The sequence below is a fragment of the Mastigoproctus giganteus genome, chromosome 5 (assembly GCF_048544385.1).
Source record: "Mastigoproctus giganteus isolate SK-2022 chromosome 5, ASM4854438v1, whole genome shotgun sequence".
Taxonomy (NCBI): Eukaryota; Metazoa; Arthropoda; class Arachnida; order Uropygi; family Thelyphonidae; genus Mastigoproctus; species Mastigoproctus giganteus.
This window is the reverse complement of record NC_143579.1, coordinates 64,878,455-64,901,248: the sequence shown is the minus strand read 5'-3', so window position 1 is coordinate 64,901,248 and position 22,794 is coordinate 64,878,455. Positions and strand designations below refer to the sequence as shown.

The 22,794-nt window shown below is 37.1% G+C and overlaps 1 protein-coding gene across 7 annotated transcripts in view; it reads left to right on the top strand.

The window, feature by feature from the left end:
• Window positions 1-22,794, top strand: part of LOC150085455 (uncharacterized) — a 1,845,429-nt gene that overhangs the window by 951,171 nt on the left and 871,464 nt on the right. For all 7 annotated transcript variants that reach the window (XM_090374043.1, XM_090374041.1, XM_090374042.1 and 4 more), the window contains one exon: window positions 6,768-7,091. In XM_090374043.1, coding sequence (XP_090230169.1) covers window positions 6,768-7,091 — 324 coding nt within the window. The remainder of the gene's footprint in view (window positions 1-6,767; window positions 7,092-22,794) is intronic.

Genomic DNA, 22,794 nt, shown 5'->3' with positions numbered 1-22,794 from the left:
GGATTTTAACTTCCCAGATATTGACTGAAACTTGTGGGTTGGGCACTCACACACTAGTCAGACTTTTGTGGATTTATTGGATGATTGTTTTCTGCAGCAGCATGTTCGAGAGGCAACCAGAGAAAGTAATACTCTTGATCTGGTTATCAGCAGTGATCATTCATGTATTAGGAATTTGCAGATAAAAGAACCACTAGGTGGCAGTGATCACAGTGTACTGACGTGGGATTTTCTTAAAGATTTAATTACCATCAGGGGTAAAGGAAAGGGTTTTTACTTCCGTAAAGGCGAGTACAGTGGTCTCCGACAGTTTTTAAATTCTGTACAGTGGGATCAACTGACGATGTTACCAACAGTAAATTCTAAGTGGGAAGCATTCAAGGAATTAATCGTGGAAGCTACTAAAAGTTTCATACCTATTAAGAAATATTGTTCAAGGTTTAGGCCTAAATGGTTGTCAAATGAACTAATGAGACTCGTAACAGAGAAGAAAAATGCATGGGATGCATATAAATTATCAAGCGACTCAGAAGCCTATGGCAGATATAAGTTAATCTGTAATCAGGTCACAAAGGAGGTTCGGCAGGCGAAGGCAGATTACGAGAAATCCTTGGCAAAAGATGCTAAGAAAAACAGCAAGGATTTCTTTACTTATATAAACTCTAAAAGGAAGGGAATGAATCTGATTGGTCCACTTGACATCGATGGTTCGACTGTTGATGATCCTGCTCAGATAGCAAACAAACTGAATGAGTATTTTGCATCTACATTCACACATGAGGAGTTATTAAGGTTTGAAAATGGCAGAAGGTTATCAAATTGTAGCAGGGTGCTTAATGATCTTGTAATAACTGAGAGCAAAGTGGAAGAGAAATTGTTGAAGTTAAACGTAAGAAAAGCACCTGGGGTGGATGGGATCTATCCAGTTATATTAAAGGAGGTGGCAAAGGAACTAAGCAAACCCTTAGCCATAATTATGAGAGCATCCTTGGACTCAGGGGAGGTTCCCACGGACTGGAGATGTGCAAATGTATCCCCAATTCACAAAGGGGGATCAAAGGGTGACACAAGTAATTACAGACCAGTTAGTTTAACTTCTGTTCCGGGTAAAATAATGGAGTCGCTGGTTAAAGATGCATTGCAGGATCATCTAGACAAGACTGCAGCAATAATTCAGACACAGCATGGGTTTGTTAAGGGAAAGTCTTGTCTGACAAATTTGATAGGATATTATGATGTTGTTACAAAGGAACTGGATGCAAAAAATAATTTTGATATCATATATTTGGATTTCAGGAAAGCTTTTGACACTGTTGATCATGGAAGACTATTGTACAAATTGGAGCAGAATGGTATTAAGGGTAAGTTGCTACAATGGATAAAAGGATGGTTAAGTGGGAGAAGACAGATGGTGGTAATCAATGGGTGCTGCTCTTCTTGGACTAATGTTATTAGTGGAGTCCCACAGGGTTCGGTGTTAGGTCCACTGTTGTTTTGTATATTTATCAATGATATTGATGAAGGTATATCAGGCTTAATGTCGAAGTTTGCAGATGATACAAAGGTTGGCAGGGTTGTTAATGACAGTAATGGCAGTGTGCTACTGCAACAGGATCTAGATAATTTGGGCAGATGGGCTAAGAAGTGGCAACTGAAGTTTAACCTTGACAAATGCAAAGTACTGCATATGGGTAGAAGTAACCCCAGAGAAACGTACCAACTGTGTGGTACTACACTTAAGGTGGTAGAAAATGAAAAAGACCTGGGAGTAATTGTGCAGTCAGATATGAAGTTCTCTGAGCAGTGCAGACAGGCTGCCAGGGCAGGTCATGGGGTTTTGTCAATGATATATAGGAATTTTGCTAGCAGGGAAAAGGAGGTGATTATCCCTCTGTATAAGGCAATGGTCAGGCCACGCCTTGAGTACTGCGTACAGGTCTGGAGGCCTCATTTTAGGAAATGTAGATTTACTTGAGCGTGTACAGAGAAAGGCAACAAGATTGGTGAGGGGAATGAAGGGATCCTCTTACCAAGAGAGGCTTAAGTTCTGCAAATTGCAGTGGCTGGAGACTAGGCACCTGCGCGGTGATCTGATTGAGGTATATAAGGCCTTGAATGGGTTGAGCATGCTGAATTCTGATGGGATCCTTCCGCTTGTTCAGATTACGAACCTAAGGGGGCATAAATTCAAATTAAGAAAAGACAGATGTAGAATAGATGTGCGAAAATTTGCCTTTAGCCAGCGGGTGGTTAATTGCTGGAACAAACTTCCATCTGTCGTTGTGGAAGTTGATAGGTTGAATAAATTTAAGGAGGAACTGGACAGGCATTTGGAGGGAATAGTGTGATTTTTTTTTTTTTTTTTTGGCTGATGCTGCATAAGCCCATACATTTGCTTTCTTGCATCACATGTCACTACTACTACTACTAATTCTGCATGAAAAAAGAACGCTGTGTCGCTGTGTCGTCAGACGAATTTGTTAGATTTTATGAAGCCATCGACATCGAAATAACTTTTTTACGTAACTCATTTATTTTTTAATACATATTTTGTATTAATATGTATAAATAACTGCAATTTTATTAAATATTTTTCTTCTAAACTAATGTTTTTGTTAGTCCTTGGTCCCAATTAAACAAAATTTATATGTATTTATATGCAAAGTTGTACCCCGACTTACGCGAATTCGACTTAAGCGTTTTTCGTTGGACCCACCTATCGCGTAACTTCGGGGTATTACTGTATTTTAACTCTTTTATCTTATTGTATTTTAAAGCTTTTGTCTTATTTTATTTCTGTTTTATCTTATGTATATATCATTTTTATCTTAATAAATATATTTTAACCAGTTAGTCGGTCGTCGCAAGAAACTTTGATGATATAATGCAACCCAATGCACAAGGCCTGTTTTCTAAAGCCACTGATTGCCTCAAATTCTGGCCAATGGCGAATAGTTTCAGGTTCTCACTGCAGAAGACCGTTTGCCTACATTTTTGTCACAAGTGTAATCTTTATCCTGAATCTGAATTGGGCTCAGATTCAGGGTATCTGACCCCATTCAGATTCAGGGTAAATTCAGGAAACCAAAAAAAGTTTACCTTTCTTCAACATATTCGCCAAATGCACATAAACTGCATGAGGGGATGGAATGTCTTCCATCATCTCTGTTCTACTTTGTTGGGTGCAGATCGGTGCACTTTACTCTGTATTGTGCAGCGGTATGATCAGAATTAGAATATGAGCCTCGGGTATATGCATCTGCCCGAAGCAACATCCTTCAGTAGCTTGACCCTGTCCACCATTGAGCTATTTCTATTGCAACTGGTGCATTTTGATCATCTCCTGTGCAAAGACTATACATAGAAACAAATGAACCATCTTTGCTTCGATGGAAGCCACTGTCTCTGCAATATGCATTTAGACTTAAATCCCTTCCAAATCACGCCATTCATTTTTGAACCATGATGGAAAAATTTTCATGATACGCATCAAACTGGCAACTGTCCATTCAAAATTCATGTCTAAGAGCTACTCAAAGACCTACATATAATATATATAAACAAGGTTGCCCGATCAATCACCAAGGCATCCGATTTCTCCCTATCATGCTCACGTACCAACACATGACTTCTCCCTTAACAACTGGATGAAATATTATACTGTCCTTCATTTACTTTCTGCTCTATTCAGTGCATCAATTTGAACATTCTGACTTCTTGTTGGTTTACGCAGACATCTCGAAATTCCAATCTGCATATAGAATTTTCTACTGTCTTTTCAGACACTACTGTATCTTAGCAGGTTCTCTCTGAATGCACTGCAGAGCTGAGTGCTGTAGAATTAGCCTTTAATCACATAGGAACTTGCCAATGGCAACAGTTTATTTTATACACTGATACTTTGAGTGTTCCACAAGCTTTATCAGTTCTGAGGTACATTATTCATACAACACTGTCCTGTGTTCAGCAGATGATACTCTCACTCTATGAAGGTGTACTTGATATCCACTTTTGCTGAATCCCCCAGCAATTTTGATTAGGAGAAATGATTTATCAACATATCAACATATGTTGATATGTTGATAATGATATCAACATATCAACAGTTCCTGTGAATAATTTTGGCCAATCAGTCCCCTATACAGATAACAAGAAAATAACACATAATAAGATATATTGTTAACTACCCATGTCAGATTCTTGGCATGGGTAGGTAACAAATAAACTATATCAGAACTTTGATTGAAACATTGAAGTTTATTCTGTACAGGAATCAAAGAAAGTTGTGCTTGCTTGAGTCCTCATAGGATGCAGCACACTCACTTGACACTTTACTTTCTACTGAGGGCTCATCCTATGTTGTAAGCTGTGTGACACCATTTTAAGCATGTTTTAATCAAATGTACAAATTATAAAAATGCATGTTTTACTACTTTTAACCATCTGATTAAGCCATGTACACTCATTCATATTTAATCCAACAATGCGAGCGTGTTAACTGTTTTTGAGTTTTTTTTATAAATTAGTGTGCATAATATAAAATAGAATATTTATTTTCAATCAATATACTACCTTTTTACCCCATTTTATACATGTATAACTTTTTGATGAGGTAATCTGTTTCAAAGATTGCCTTATCAAAAAGATACTTTCAACACTTTATGACTTTGTCTTGGCACATAAATGGTCTTTGTTGCTAATAAGCCTAAAAGCCCACCCTAGCTTGTGATAAGTTATAATTTTGGACTCTCGGAAATTGTTATTAAATTTCTGACCAAAAATCCACTGTTATCCATTCCAGCAAAAGATTTGCACCACTTTCTTAGCTGCAAATAAAGAATACCATGATTACAGTTTCAAAGGCCATTAACTTTTTAAGACTAATAATGGACAATTAACTTTCAGGCACATGTAACATGTCTTTGCAATAACTGCTTACAGAAATTAAATATCTTTATATCAGTAGCAGCTACATCACAGGATGCAGTCAGTGAATCTTTACTCATTTATGTAAAGCATCAATCAGATCAGAGCTAGATTATAGTTTCCTACTATATTTATCAGCAAGGAAAAGAATATTGCAGCATTGGTCTCTTTGGACAGTCCTCAGAAGTTTTAAAATGTCTCCAGTATAATGAACTCCCACGATTTCTCAGGGGACAAACTCTCTTATGTATGTGTACAGCAAAAGTTCAATATTTTACACACATCCCTGCTGGAAATATCTCTATGATCCTCAGTACTTTCCATTTTATGAAGCCATAACCTATACATTTCTGCAGCTTAAAGAACTACTACACAACTGAAATTTGAATCTTTGTAACATTCATTGGGACACTCATGTAATCCACTATGAATCTACACAGCAGTGTATCCTTCACTCAGTGGATGGGGAATACATTACCACATCCTACATTTCAACAACCACATGCTATTGTTGAAATGAGAGAATCTTGATAAATATAAGACAAATTTACATTTATCAATATTTGCTCATTTCTATTTTAGCAATAAATAGACTCACACACCATCCATGAAAATATAAGTATTTTACTGTAACTAAAATAAAATAAATATTTACAAATCTGCTATTATATTAAATTTAACTATGTACATTGTAAAAAACATTAAAACTATGATGAAATCCTTGCGATAAAATACACTAAAATAAACCGGATTGAAAGCGATAAAAACGATAAAAATCTGGAGCTTTCGGAAGCATCGGCTTCCTTCCTCAGCAGTAACGAAACTTCCTGCAGCACGTCCTTATATAACAGGCTCGCAGTACTTATTATACACGTGGTTCAGTCGGCGCATGGTCTGAACTGGAAGCGGAAACAGCTCAGGAAGGTGTCAAGCAAAACCGTTCGTCCGTACTTAGGATGATAGTTTCAAACAGAGGATGCATACGCATACCTCTGTCCCTATTCATAATATTGTGGTCTGATGAACAGATACGTAGGCTCTTGAGCCATTTACGGTTCCAGAACCCATGCGCTCAATCCACAATAACCGCATCCTCTGGGGAGATTTGATGCTGCTTCTCCCAGAAATGTTCGGCCACAGCAGACTTATTGTAATCAGCGGTTTTTATAGCATTTGCATGTTCCTCCCAGATGATCTTTGAGCCGTTGTTTTGTCTCGCCCACAAAACGACGGCTCAAAGATCATCTGGGGGAAAGCTCTTAATATACCAGGTGGTGGGGTACTTCAAGATTTTCATGGCTTTGGCCTGCAAGACCATCTTCCAAAATTCATCCAGAACTACTAAAGAAATGGATCTTTTAAAGTTCATTTTCATAATGCACTTTTTCAAACATATATACAAGGAACCGCAAGCCTCTTGTTCAGTGCCACACTCTTTACAGTAAGAATTAATTCTGTTGCTATATGTAGGAATTTAGCAGAATGCCCTTGCACCTCCGTTCAACAGAATTCCATTTTTAAATTATTAATGTAATAATTAATGCAATCTATGATTAAAGAGTCAAGAACTGGTATATTCCAAGTAGAATTCAGAAACATCAATTTTTTCCAAAAATAAAAAAGTTGAACATGTGGGACACAGTGTGAATAGTTTTGTTTAGGGGATGTAACTGTTTCTGGTTTAATTCCTTTTTTCTTTTACATCATTTTATTACCTCTCAGAATTAATTGTTGCATTTTCATAAATGCAATTAGTAGTTTTAATTTTTACGATTCATGCAGTTACACTGAATGATCATTTATACCAATTTTGATATTTTGTTTCAATTAACTTTAATTAGGTTATGCGGGATGAATTTGTGTCTCAAAAAACACTGCTAGACAGGTTGGTTAATTCAGGACAATCAGTGTTAAATTGGCTGGGTACATCTCATCCAAATGCAAAGAAAATTACTGAACAGATAACTATTATTCGTCATCAGTGGGAGGACCTTACTCTGAAACTGACAGAAAGAGAAAAAAACCTAAATGCTGCTAGTGGTGTTACCAAAGACTTCCATGCAACTGTTAACCAATTACAAGAAGGCCTTCAAAGAATAAGTGATGGGTTTGAGCATTTGCTAGAAAGTTGTACTGATACTGAAGCTCAGCTGAAGAAACTCAATGTAAGTTTTGAATGATTTTAGTCATTAAATCAAAATTAACTTTTTCCTACATACAAAATTAATAATAAAATGGGTCAGTTTTATAAGTGTATGAGTGTGTTTTTGTATACACGCATTATACAAATGTATGTTTTGTAATGGTTGTTTATATTAAAATTGATTATAATGGGCATTAACCTGAAATATGAAATGGCTGTTCTGTTAATAAACTAAAGCAACTGTGTCTAAAATAGTGCATACTCCACTTACTGCACAAACTGATATTGTAAATATAATTTTTTACAAAGATTTGAAACATGAAATCCTACTCTTTTAAACTGCACAACTATCAGTATATAAATTGCTGTAATCTAGTTGTTGAATTAATTGAAATAAAAAGCAAATTTTTAAAACATTTAGTAGTAAAAAAAAAAAAGCAAGATAAAATGTCCATCCATCCATGGTAAACATGGCACAATGTTTTAATGGTAAGAAAAAGTTTGTCTGATGAATGAAGCATGAATTTTTGTTATTAAAATATCATTTCCATTTCTCTCATTTCACAGTGGAGAGAGGATCTTTCTTACATTTCTCACCTAAACACAAATTCCCTGAGAAAGTTGTGGAGAAATTTGCACTTTTATTAGTTCTATGTTTGTAATGCTGTAGTTGAGGTCAATCTCAGGTGAAGAGTAGAGGGAATATTATTTTTTGAGCCCATAAAATTTCTAATTATTTTTTTTATTATGTATTGATAAGGATATTACTTGATAAGGAAAGGTTAGAACACAGTTTTCAGAAGTATTCTCTTAGTTACTAAAGGTTTTAGGATCAATTATTCAAGAAATTAGTCAGATTCTTATCAAATTCTCAGCATATGTTTTGTCATTCTTTGGGAAGCTTTTAAGCCCAGTTGAGATTCCTTATCCCACCCCTACACACCAGTTCCCATCCAACATCCCATCTCTAAAGAAAGTAAAAAGGGGGGGGGGGGAAATATGTATATATTAATTATTAATTTTTGCATTAGTTTAAGCAAATTTAATATTATTTTAATGATATGTTATTTTAATGATAGTTTAATGACTAATGTAACACCAATGGTTTTCGACTTTTTTTTTTTTTTTTTTTAATAACAGCACCCCTAAGTAATTTATTTTATTTTGTGGCACCCCTACTCAATTTTCTGCCTCTTAGATCTGATTTTCTCTCTCTCTCTCTCTGAATTTATATATTTATTAAAAAATATGTTAAATGATAGTTATTACAATAATATAATTATAAACAAATTATATATATAATAATAATTTTATTCTTTATATAGAGGCATAAAATAGACATCAATTATAGAATGCCACAAAATTAAAAAGATACCTTACACCTTTTTATAATGAAATAAATATAAATAAATTAAAAAAAAAATACTAATAAGTTTTAATTAGCTTAATCCAAAATTATGTGGCACCCCTGGAATGTTTTTGCAGCACCCTAAGGTGCTGCTACACCATGGTTGAAAACCACTGTGTAATGCTAATGCCATTGCTTTGCAATTGTATTACCTGTTCATTTCCATTTAAGTAAAATATATATTTCTTTTGTTATGTGAAAATTCTTTTATTAATCAGAATCTAGCATATGGAAAATAAGCCTGATAATGTTTCTTGTTCAAATTTAGCCTAAACAATGAAAAACAAATTTCAGCCATTGTGGTCTAATCCAGAGTAAGCTGACAAACAAAATTAGAACATTACATAGGTAAACATTGTTACTGAATATGCTATCAAAATACAAAGTTTTTCCTCACATCCCATTCAGTCATACCTATTCAATACCCCACTAGAAAACCTCTACAGAAATAAACCTAGCATAGTAAAACCAGCTGGTCTTCGCATTCTTGAACTGATGCCAGTTTGGAATATTTCCATTCATTTTATACAACAAGTAATAACTTGTGCCAACCACCATGGACTCCTGCTTCTCTACCAACTTGTAATACTTACCTCTTCCAATGGGGAAAGAATATTCTGCAGGCATCAAATGTCAAACAACTTTGTGCATTGACACTCATAGATATATTGATTATTTCCCAATTTATACAGGCCCTTTTCTGCGACCAAGCAATCTGCGACTTCCTAGAGCAATTTTTCTAGAGTGACTGAGTTTTTCCTTGTTGTACTTCGTTTTATAAGTCCTTTTGTTAATTAGCTTTACTTTTTAAAAGTATACAAAAAGCCAGGAAAAGGGAAGTAACTTTTTCTTTACTATTTATTAGTTTACTAACCATACTAACTCCTGCGGTTGGCCACAAGCGGCACTGCTCCTGCCTCCCTGTGGTGGGGCCAGTAACCTAGGGGGAAAATCACTCCCCCAGGGTGAAAAGGAGCTGACATGGATAAAGAAAACTATCCAGCATTAGAGCCTTCGAGCTCAAATACAAAAGATCGGTACAATTCTGATCAAGGTAATGTGCAAAGTAAGCGCTTAAAAAAAGACATTGACCAACCAGAGTATCCAACTTTTCTTATTATCCATTTGTTAACTAGTCAACCTGTGAGTAAACTCTCTCTGTTTAGGATACACAGATTCCTAGAAAATGTTGCCGATTCACCTATAATGGTCAAAAGGTTACAGTCAAGGGATTTACTAGTTGAAACGACACAGTCTACACATTCTGAATTGTTGTTAAAGCTTACAACTTTTGAGGGAATTCCTGTTAAAATCTCTCCCCACACAACCCCAAATAGTTCCAAAGGTGTTATCTCTGAATGGGATCTATTGAATGTAACAGAAGATGTGCAAGAAATGAAAGATCAAAAGGTTGTACAAGCTAGGATAATTCTGAATCGTAGGGATGGAAATCTCATTCCAACCCATAGTATAATACTCACTTTCGATACGCCAAACTTACTAAATACTGTTCAAGCTGGTTATCTGAATTTCCATATCTGGCCCTATATTCCAAATCCAGTTCGCTGTTATAAATGCCAAAAATTTGGACACTTTCAAACAACATGTTGAGGAAACAATGTATGCCCAAAATGTGGATCTCAAGTTCAAACAGATTGTAATGCAATATCTTCAGTTTGTCCAAATTGCAAGGGGGATCTGTGAAAACAAGTTCATTAACGCACTGTATTATCCCCATTATTATTGTGTTGTGTTGTGTTTTTCCGCAAGTTTGTACAAGTGTGTTGTAAAATAGTAATAAATCTTATTGTAATAAAAAACAAACAGATATGCCAAACTGAAAATTCAGAGTACCCGTGCTTCGCGGCAGAGTCGTCTAAAAGAGTGGGTTTAAACAACTTCCAATGAGATGAGAAAGTTTTTCGGGCTTCTTATGTGGATGGGACTAGTAAGATTGGGCAGTATTGCATCTTACTGGTTAACCAAACCTATCTATAAAAATAATTTAGTTACAAAAATTGTCTCGCAACAGATTTGAATTGTTGTTGCGCCTCATTCACTTTTCAGACTATGAAACCACTATTCCAGGGGACAGGCTCAGTAAGATACAACACCTGATAGATGTTTTGCAGCTGAAATATCATAAAATGTTTTTCCCTGGCGAAGATTTCGTCATTGACAAAACACTTATTCCTTGGAGGGGCAGGCTGATATTCCAACAGTATATATCAAATAAAGCTCACAGGTATGGAATCATGCTGTTCAAGTTATATTCCACTGAAGGATATACCTGATTCAGGTAAATCTGAAAATTATATAAAATCCATAGGTTTAGCTGCAAAGGTCTGCGAAGAGTTATCGCAAGGACTTCTAAATGAAGGCCGCACCTTGTACATCGACAACTTTTATACCAGCTACCATCTGGCATTATTGTTTCTTCATAAAAAAACTCACGCTGTTGGTACATTACAAGTGAATAAAAAATTCATGCCCAAAGAAGTCATGTAATCAAAGCTGAATAAAGGGGAGATGATCGCCAAGGGAAAAAAAAATGGAATTATTGTTCTAAAGTGGCGAGATGCTCGAGATTTGAGACTACTAACAAAGAAGCATGCCCCAAAAATGGTTGATGGACCCTCTACAAGTAAAGGTCCTATTCTAGCTTTTAATAAGGGAAAGGCAGGCATTGATCTGTCGGATCAAATGGGTTCGTATGCCACAACACTAAGAACGGGGCTAAAGTTGTACCAGAAATTAGTGATTGAATATATACTAAGAATATCAGTTGTCAATTTGTACGTGGTATGCAAGAGTGCTACGCGAAAACAAATAAAAATAAGAAGCTTTTGGGAAGAAGTAGTTATGGATTTGTTAAATATTGTACACGAGTGTTACCACATATTGGCTTTTCACGTTTCCCTTTCCGTTCTAATGACAAAACTCAACGCAAACAACAAGAAAGTTAGGAGGATGTGTGTTTTTTGTTATGCAAAATTGAATTTTTACAATGGAACTTTGAGGACTATGCACTAATACAGATGAACTTTATGACCTAATCCGAGATTTCAATCCAGCAGGCATTTGTTTATGGGAAACAATATTTAAATCCGCAAGTGACTCCCTCAATAAAGAAATATATTTTGTACAGGTGTGACAGAAATGCAGCAAGTGCAGCCCGTGCAGGTGTAGCAGTCTTAGTATCCGTTACTAATCCATCTAGGCAAATCCCCTTAAAAACTAATTTAGAAGTTGTTGCTGTTAGATTAGAACTTGTAATAATTTTATTTCTTGTTTCTATTTATCTTCCACTGAACCAAACGTATTTAGTTAGAGACTTTGATGAGCTCCTTGCCCAGATACCATCTCCTATATGTATGATGGGTGACTTTAATGGACACCTCTCATTATGGGGAAGTCTTCATATGGATAAAAGGGCATCTAATAGAAACATTAATGGACACAAACACACACACAGTCTAACTCTGCTGAACACTGGTGCACATATTTATGTACATTTTCCCACAGGAAATACTTCTGTCATAGATCTAACTATCTGCTCTCCTGCTCACCAAAGTATAAATTGGGCAGTATTGGATAATCCCGACAACAGCGATCATCTTCCAATTACTTGTAAATTTCAAACTACCTCCCCTATCCCGAAACTCGCCAAAGTTGGAAATTTACAAAGGCAATAAAATTTTCCTTAAGTGCAGGTTTAAATAAAACTTCATTCAGAATAAGTCAATAGACGAAGCTACTGACCATATCACTAAACAGATACCAGCTGATAAAGCTGTTCCTCAGTCATCGACTCATCCACGCAGGGGCAAAAACTACTGGTGGAATGATGAATGTAATAGGGCAAAAAAAAAGAAAAGAATAAAGCTTGGAATATTTTCTTCAAGCATACCACTACTATTAAACTTATCATTTACAAGAAAATTAATGCTAAAGCGAGACAAATAAGAAGGAAAGCCAAAAAGGATTCCTGGATACAGTTCGCTTCCACTATCACAAAAAACACCGATACTAGATTAGTCTGGAGGAAAATCCAACATCTGAATGGCAGATATCCTTTGTTATCCTTTGTTAAGTTTCAACACTAGTTGCTCTCTTCCATATAACCAGCCTTTTACAATACCCGAATTAAAGGAATCTCTTAAGAGAGCACCCAATAGTGCAGCTGGCCCTGATGGTATTTTTTATATTATGATAAAATACTTGAATGATGTGACTTTACAAACTCTTCTAATATTTTTTAATAGAATTTTTCAGGAGCATCATTATCCTCTCTCTTGGAGACATTCACTTGTGTTAGCCATCCCTAAACCAGGAAAAGTCCTCTCTAATCCAGTTAATTATCATCCAATTTTCTTAAATAGTTGTTTTGGGAAAATACTGGAGAAAATGGTTCTGAAGTGCCTCAGCTGGTTTCTAGAGTCACATAACATCTTACATAAAAATCAGTATGGTTTTCAGCAAAATAGATCTGCATTAGATATGATGACTAAAGAAGAATCAAACATCAGAAATGCTTTTGTCAGAAACGACCACCTAGTTATGGTAAGTTTGGATTTAGAAAAGGCCTTTGATACAACGTGGTGTTTCAGTATTTTACGAGATCTTCACACCTTTCGATTACAAGGCAGGCTTCCTTTGTTTATTCAGAGCTTTCTCCAAGGCAGCCTGAATTACAAATTAAAAATCTCACCATTCCTCTATCAAATAGTATCAGATTTCTTGGCCTAATCCTTGACAATAAATTATACTTCTTACAACATATCACATAACTGAGAACCATTTGCTTGAAAAAATTAAATATCCTCAGAGTATTATCTTCATCCACATGGGGTGCTGACTGATACACTGCTTCGGCTATATCGGGTATTAATCCGATCTCGCATTGGCGCATTATAGCCTTAGTTGCTAATGCACCAAAATCCAAACCAAATCCAAATCCAATCTCACTTGGATTACAGAGCTCCAATCTATGACTCTGCTAGGAAAGTGTGCTAATTTGGCTAGACACTATCCATCACAGTGCTCTTAGGACTGCTTTAGGAGCATTCAGAATATCCCGTGTTCAGAGTCTATATATAGAGGCACACAAACGTCCACTCCATCTTCAGAAGAAAATCTTGCTACTCAACTATGCAGCAAAAATATGAGGCCTCCCCTTTCATCCTATCTGGCCATACTTATTTGAGCCTTACTTTTTATCACAACATACCTAATGAAAACAAGCCAATTGGGATAATGTTGTTACAGTTAACACAATTCTCGAATTTAGACGTGGGTCAATATCTTTTCTGTCTAGTTCTGTCTCTTCTGAAGGAATGCAGTGTCTATACTGCTGAACTGTTTGCGATAAAGATAGCTCTAGATCACATGACTCATCTATTTTATAAGCAAACAGTGATCTATTCTGACTCTTTCAGTGCAATAACAGCATTAAAAAATTCATCCACGCCACTCCACCCTGTCTTGAAGCAAATCAGATCACAGATAAATGTGTTTTCTGCTGCTCACCAATCAGCCAGCCCTGGGTGCCAAGCGATTTGATTTCTCTGTGCCTTAAGTGTGATTTCCTAAAAGCGATCTATAGTTCTTTTATGTTCCTCTCGTTAAGTAATATATTTATTTAATAACAGCTATTGATACAAAAGTACTTGTACAGGTCAAGAAAGGAAAGCCACCTTTCTTTTTCTGATAGTTCTATTACTAATACATTACCACTTTGCACTTGCTCACACCAGGCATTGCTCCTGCCTCCCTGTGGAGGGGCCGGAAAACTGGGTGGTAAAAACAAACCATCAGGGCCAAAAGGAGCCATCGTGGATATAAGTAACTATCCACCTTTAGAGCCCTCGAGCTCAAAATCAGAAATTCCTGACATTGATTACGACTCCAATCATCCGAAGCGACTAGGGACGAAAAATCAGAATAAAGACGTGCCAGCATTTCTTATAATGCACTCATTATCCACGCAACCTGTTGGCAAACTATCGCCTTTTCTTATACAGAAATGTTTAGAATCGGTTTTTGGCTCTCCTGAAATGGTTAAACATCTCCAATCTGGAGACCTAATTGAAACTTCTATGACAACTCATTCAGAGAAGCTGTTAAAATTAACAGTATTCCAGTGTCAGTTACATCCCATAACCCTCTGAACACCTCTAGAGGCATTATCAGCGAATGGGACTTGCTCTCCATGTCTGAAGAAGAGATAATACAAAAACTCAGGGAACAAAAAGAGACTAATGCATGGAGAATAATGACCAAAAATGATGGTAACCTACTACCAACTAGTCCATCATTTTGATATTTAGTACTCGGACTCTTCCATCTTCTGTTAAGAGATTATTTAAACTTCAAGGTTCAGCCCTACATCCCAAATCCCATTTGCTGCTTTAAGTGTAGCCGTTTGTGGTGAACACAAACAGAGCCAGAAATAGAAATAGAACACACAGCATCACCAAGGTGATGCTGTGTGTTCTATTTCTGGCTCTAAGGAGCATCCCCAAGGATACTATACATCTTCCACTCCTACTTGCCCAAACTGTAAAGGAAGCCATCCTGCATTTTCTAAAGCATGTGATCTTTTGAAAACAGGCAAAAAAAATCCAGTCAGCTGCAACTTAAACAGATGTCTCCATAGAACCAAACATTTCCTTTGCCACATGGGCCAAAACTCTGCTAACGTGCAATAAAAATATACAGTTAATGAAACCAGCAACACGCCAATCAGTATCCCAACTGATGCCATTTCAACCTCGCCCGAAAAAACAAAATCTGTTAGTGTTGAAAACCAGAAGACAGTGAAACCACGCTATAGCAACATGGAAATGGAGGTTCAGTCAGAGGATGAAGACACAGACCTAGAATTACATGCCAATGATACCATGGACACAGGACGCCCAACCTTATCCTTGTTTCCAGACTGAACTTAACAACCTTTTAACACAACTGCCACCTCCTGTCTGTTTACTCGGTGATTTCACTTGTCACCATCTATTATGGGGATCTTCCACTGTGGATAGGAGAGGCAAATTAATTGAAACATTCCTAGATAACCATAATCTGACGATTAAACTCTGGCTCTCCAACTCTGTTCAACTACCTACAGAAACAACGTCTTCCAAATCTCATTTAACTGTTGGTGCAGCAGCAGTGTTTCCCTTTGCTAGCATATCAGGTTCTCTTCCACCTGAGTACAGCAACTTTTCAGTGGAACTATATGCAATACAGTTAGCACAAGAAAATTTGACTCTTCACCCATCGCAAAATATTTAGTTTGTACTGATTTTCTCAGCTCAATCAGAGCAATTCAGAACCCCTCTCATAAGGATCACCCTCTTTTGAATCATAAAACAGGAATCTGCTGTTGAAAATTGAGGATTGCCAACAACTCTTGTTATTTCTAATTCAATTCATACTAAGTTAGAGGACACTTGTAGTTGTTCTAATTTATTTTGACAGTAGTGGGAATGAGAGTAGCCTTGTTCAGGCGAAGTTTATACGGCTGGAAAATAGAGAAGTTTTTTCTGTTTTATTATCTTAAATCGGCATATTAACTTATTTTATAGAGTAGCTTTATATTCCTTGTTGCGATACTTAGTTTAAATTTTAACTTAGAGATTTTGTAAGTTATTACATAGTATCGGTAAGGGTATCCAATCCACGTGTTTTACAAATTTTGCAGAGCTGGTGAATGGAAAATTTTTTAGCTATATTTAGCCGCTTTATTGACTAATTGTTATATTAAATTATTTTCAATAAGTAGCTTATAGACCTAGGCAAGATCCTTGGTTTATTCTGAATTGAGACAGCGAGATTTTGAAAGTTAATTAATACTTAAGTGTCCGTAGATTTACCGTTCGTAACTAGCCACCATTGTTATACGATACAACGTTATATCTCCAACTAGATAGCGTTAGCGTAATATATTGTAGTATATAATATTAACAATTAATCAGTAAATTTATTAATCTTGTTGAACTTCATTGTCAATTAAATTGTACTTTTTAACTAAATACATATAACGACTTAGATTTTATAGATGTAACATAATTAATTAATACATAACTGATACGGAAGTTATATAAAGAAACTCGAAGATAATAGTTGATACTGAAAAAAATATATATATAGTGTTAAAACTGCATTGGTGTACAAGTTTAGGGTTATAATCTTTGTACTGAAATTCAAATTTTATTGAAATTGAATCGAAATCATGGCTCAGACCAGAGCAGCAAAGCAAAAGGCTCAAGCTAAATGGAGTGCTGTGGCTCAGGGGAGAACTGAGGGGGGGGCAGTTGCCCTCTGAATTACAGCCTGTTAAAATGCACTGCTTGCTTGAGGTTTGTGGAGCAATCAAGTACGGGACATGACATATCATGTGTGCGCGATGTAAGGAGTGTGAGGAAATGAGGCGACAACTCAGCGTTGTTTATGGGCCTCTATGAGAGCTTGAAGGACTGGGTGGATGCCCTCGAAGGATCTAAATTGAGGGGCCCATCAAGCTCTCAGTGGCCCACATCAACGCTAGAGCTTGCACTTGATCATCATGCTATGGCTCTCAAGTGTATGACTCTGTAAGGAAAAGTATTTTAGAGAGATTAAACACCATTCAGCACAGTCCTCTGAGAGTTTCTATAGGGGCTTTCAGAACGTCTTCAGTTCAGAGCCGTTACCGAAGCCCACAAACTTTCCTGCGAGAAGTAATGTTCTCCTGCTTTACATAATGGCAGGAGAACATTACTTCTCTCATATGCCGCAAAAATTCACAGTCTGTCTTGTCATCCTAATTGGAGATGTCTGTACAATACTGAATGGGAGTCATTTTACAATAGTAAACCAAATGAAAACTGGACTGCTCCACTTAGAGAATTAGCTCAATCATGGAATATAGAAATCGGCAATATATTTCAGGAAATATTGAGACACCTCCTGATCCATCTTGGACAAATATTCCTGCAATTTATGATGACTATTTCCAACAGTGGGGAAAGAACACCTTGTCATCCTCCAATATCTCACAGTTACATGAAGCTCACTCTACTTCTAACTCACAGGCCTGTAAAATCTATGCAGATGGATCAAAAACACAAGTAGGTGCTTCACCAGTCTTCCCTTCATTCACCACTTTTGTCTCATTACCAATAGAATGCACTACCTTCACTGCTGAGCTTTATGCTATAAACTTGGCTCTGGATCAGATTATTGAACTTTTAATTATGCCTGCATTAATATACACTGACTCACTCAGTGCTGTCTCTGCTCTAAGTAGTAATACCAATTACCCTCACCCCATAACAAAAGAAATATATTCTAAACTACATACTTGCAGCAAGTTGAACCAAACTGTGACATTCTGCTGGATCCCAGGGCATTGTGGAATAGCAGGAAATGAAAGAACAGATCTTGCAATCAAGCAACCAGATACTACTATTTCACAGACCTTTCAAGTTCCATATACTGATTACAAACACATTATCTGTAAAGCATGTAATAAGAACTGTTCAACAATCTAGAGAGGTTATCTGGGAAACAAACTTTTCCGAATAAAACCAGACCCGAAGCTGTAGCTCTCCAGTTTCCGGAAAAGCAGGTGAGAAGAAGTAATTCTAGCAAGGCTAAGGATTGGGCATACTCACTTCACTCACCTGTATCTCTTAATGAGTAACAGCACCCCACAATGCACATGTCAGGTACAACTAACTGTTCATCATTTATTAGTGGACTGCCCTCACCTTTTTAATATCTGCTCGAGCACATTTAAATCAATTACCAATGCACAGTCACCTTTAACATTATTACAGATTCTTGGTGATGATCCTAATAAGAAAAAACTGTTTACCTTCCTAAATCATATAGGAATATATAATTAAATATAATAGTTATTAATTAAAATATATTAACCATTATTAATATATTAACCTATAATATACTAACCTGAATATACTAACCTTCTCGAAAACAGCAGGTATTATTGGTGTGCCTACGAATAGGTCACACAAATATCACTCATAGTTACCTATTAAGAGGGGAGATCCCCCTGAGTGTCATCACTGCAGCATAGTGCTGTCAGTAAATCGTATGCAAGAGAATGCCAGAATCTGTTTATTTCAGTCACAGCATAAGACCCTCTTATACTTACTTCACTTTTAGGCAATAAAACAAATGTCTCAAGCATTTTTACCTTTCTCAAAATGATTAATGTATACCACCTCCTTTCACTAGTTAAAATCTAACTTGCTGGTACTATTTTTTGCAGTTATCTCTATCTGACAGGAAATATCATAAATATTTACCATATGTATGGTGCACTATGGCCGTAGCTGCTGATGCACTTAATAAATCCCTAAACCAACAACAACTTTTCACACCCCAGCACAACAGGTTATACCAAAATCGCCCTACTGCTAACCGTCCTTTGGATATGCGAATAAAACACCTTTCAGAAGAACTCAATCTAACCTTAGACAATGTCGCACATCTTTCCACTACCCCTATCTCCTTGGAGCATCACTCCACCTTCATGCAATTTATACATTCATAAATGGAATAAATCAACATTACATAGAGAAAATTTCTTGCAATTATACCATGCATTAGTAAACCAGTTTCCCAACTTTGTCGTAATACGTACTGATGGATCAAAGAACGATACTCACGTTGGAATCACCACAGTTTTCCCAAACATCACATTAGCCTATAAATTGTCATGTGAGTTCAGTATATTCTCTGCCAAACTAATGGCAATTCAGGTTGCACTGAATTTCATTGAGTCTTCTGGTATTAATAACAGCATCATTTTCTCAGATTGTTTAAGTGCATTTCAAGCACTAAAAAACATCATGAACATCACCCATCCAGTTTTAAAAGAAACAATCCACCTCTTTGCCTACCTTATCAGAACTTTGGAGAAATATACACTTCTGCTGAGTCCTGGGGCCTATGGCAATTCCAGGAAACAAACTAGTGGATCGTTATTCATATTGCTGCTAAGTTGGCTAATCTGCCACTCAACAACAAGTGGAAAGACTCTCATCAAGACTATACACCAATACTCCAGGGAAAATGCATGTGCCAGTGGCCCCGGGTGCCAAGCGTATTTCGAGGCCAAGCGATATTCTGGTGATATATAGAGCGCTCTTCTAAAGTGATTGAAGTTATTTCCTTTTAAGTTCCTACGTTTCTACCAAAAGCCTTTCTTTTATAACTAGTTCTATACTTGAAAACCACAAGTTAGAACACAGAAAGGAAACACACCTTTCTTTTTCCTATATTTCTTGTTCTATTAACCAACTAACACTTCAACCGCTTGGCCTCCGAGCGGCACAGCTCCTGCCTCCCCGTGGCGGGGCCGGTAATCTGGGGGAAAAGTTATCCCCCAGGGCTAAAAGGAGCAACGATGGATAAAAATGAATATCCACCTCTAGAGCCTTCAAACTCAAGGCTAGACAAACCTAATGATGAAGACGTGAACCAAGCAAAAAGGCTCCGAAGAGAAGTTCAGTGCAATGAAATGCCAAACTTTCTGGTCATACACTCTCTCTCCAACCAACCTGTAGGCAAATTATCACCATTCGTCATCCAAAGATTTCTGGAATCGATTGCTGGAACACCAAAAATGGTTAAACGACTGCAATCTGGAGACCTATTAATTGAAACAGCCAACTCCAAACATTCCGAGTGGCTGCTCAAAACAACTACATTCGGTGGCCTGCCAGTATCTATTACTCCACACAACACCTTAAATTCCTCGAAAGGCGTTATAACCGAATGGGACCTACTTACAATATCGGAAGAGGAATTAGTTAAAGAACTGAGTAATCAAAAAGTAACCAACGCCAAACGCATAATGACCAAAAAAGATGGAAATCTCGTCCCAACTAGGTCAATCATTTTAACCTTCAGTACCCCAGATTTGCCATCCTCAGTAAAAGCTGGCTATTTAAACTGCCGAATTCGGGCTTATATTCCTAACCCGATTCGTTGTTTTAAATGCCAAAAATATGGACATTCCCAACAAGCATGCAGAGGAGAAGCTATTTGTCCTATTTGTGGTTCCAAGGAACATACACAAGCAGACTGTTCAGCATCAAGTCCCATTTGCCCTAACTGCAAAGAAAGTCACCCAGCATTTTCAAAATCCTGTGAAATGTGGAAAACAGGGAAGAAAATTCAAAAGTATAAAATTGAACACAAAGTCACATACCCTGAGGCACGCAGACAGGTTATGTTGACCATGCCCAGTCGTTCATATGCGTCTCGCACTCGAAGCTTTATTTCAACAGCAGTACAAACAGATGTATCAATACCCCCTAGCACATCTATGGCTAATTGGGTTAAAAATACACTATCTAATTCAGGAAAAGACACACATCAAACTAAAACCAGTGAATCGACCAACACTCCAATCAGCATCCCAACTGATACTCGGACAGTCTCGCATGATAAAGAAAAATTAAAAACTACCAAAGACAACAAGAAACCTGAATCATCCACCAATAGTATGGAAGTAGATGTACACTCAGATCTTGAGGAACCCATACTAGAACTTCATGCAAATGACACTATGGATACTGGGCGCCCCAGCTTCCCAAAAAAAGACCGGAAAAAGTGCTCAAACAAAAAACAGTCTGATGAATCATCCTCAACTAAACCTAAATGAACCACAGTATCTTACAATGGAATTGCAGAGGTTTTCGTTGCAACACCGACGATATTCAATACTTAATTAACCGATATTCTCCAGCTGCCTTCTGTCTACAGGAAACTTACCTGACCTCACAAATTTCTCCTTCGATAAAGAACTATTGCCTTTATCGAAGAGATCGAAATACCGCTAATGCTGCCCATGGTGGGGTAGCAATCCTAGTAAACTCGAAGATCCCAACTAGACATATCCCAATCCAAACTGAAATAGAAGCTGTTGCTGTTCGCATAACTCTCCATAGTGCAATAACACTTATCTCAATCTACCTACCACCAAACCGTTCTTACTCTTTAAGAGATCTTGAAGACCTGTTTATACAGATACCTCCACCTCTCTGTATATTAGGGGACTTTAACGGGCACCACCCATTATGGGGTTCTCCCAAATTGGATAGACGTGGCCGACTAATTGAAAGCTTTTTAGAGGCACTAAATTTCAGTATACTCAATACTGGTGCACCGACACACGTACAGCTCCCAGCAGGACACACATCAGCAATAGACCTCACAATTTGTTCACCAGTACTAGTCCCAACCATAGAGTGGAATGTAATAAATGATCCCATGGGCAGTGACCACTTTCCAATAGTATGCAACTTTCTGATAGCAAAGACTCCTTCAATTGAACCGTGCAGAAAGTGGAAATTTGTCCGAGCAGACTGGGCAAAATTTCAATCGTCAATCGACCTTGATGAGGAAAAAATCCGCCTCCAACATATTGATGATGCCACAGATTACATCACGTCGCATCTTCTAAATGTGGCTAAAAATACAATACCACTATCAAATCCCCCGGGCCGAAAGCATCATAATTACTGGTGGAATGACAAATGCACCACAGCAAAGAGAGCAAAAAATAAAGCTTGGAATTTGTTTCGGCAATGTCCGAGCACAGTCAATCTTATTAACTATAAGAAGTTAAGGGCAAAAGCACGCTTCATACAAAAGCAAGCAAAGAAAGAATCCTGGATCCGTTTTGCCTCTAGTTTTCACAGAAATACTGATTCCAAAATAATATGGAAAAAAATTAGACAGCTGTCTGGTAAGTTTCCTACCATACCTTCTCCAATCCTCTCTTGGAATGGGAAAGATCTCTCTAATCCAGTAGATATAGCTAATGCTTTGGGAAATACTTTTGCCGAAATTTCAGCAGCAACAGCCTATCCTACCTCATTCCAAAGAATTAAAAACACTGAAGAAAAGCATGCTATTCATTTTCAAACTGCCCGTCTTCTCCCATATAACAAACCTCTGCAATATTCTGAACTTTTACATGTCATTAAAACTGCCCGCAATGGTGCTGCCGGGCCAGATGGGATTTATTATGTCATGCTACAACATCTTGATGACAAAGCTTTGCGCTGCCTCCTGGTCCTTTACAATCGCATATTTTTAGAAAATGTTTTTCCAGCTTCTTGGCATCACTGTACAGTTTTGGCATTCCTGAAACCTGGAAAAGATCCATCCAACCCGAATAGCTATAGACCCATATCTCTCTCAAGCTGCCTCAGCAAAATTCTTGAGAAAATTATCCACAGAAGACTCGTCTGGATCATAGAGTCGGAACAGCTAATGAGCCATAGTCAATATGGCT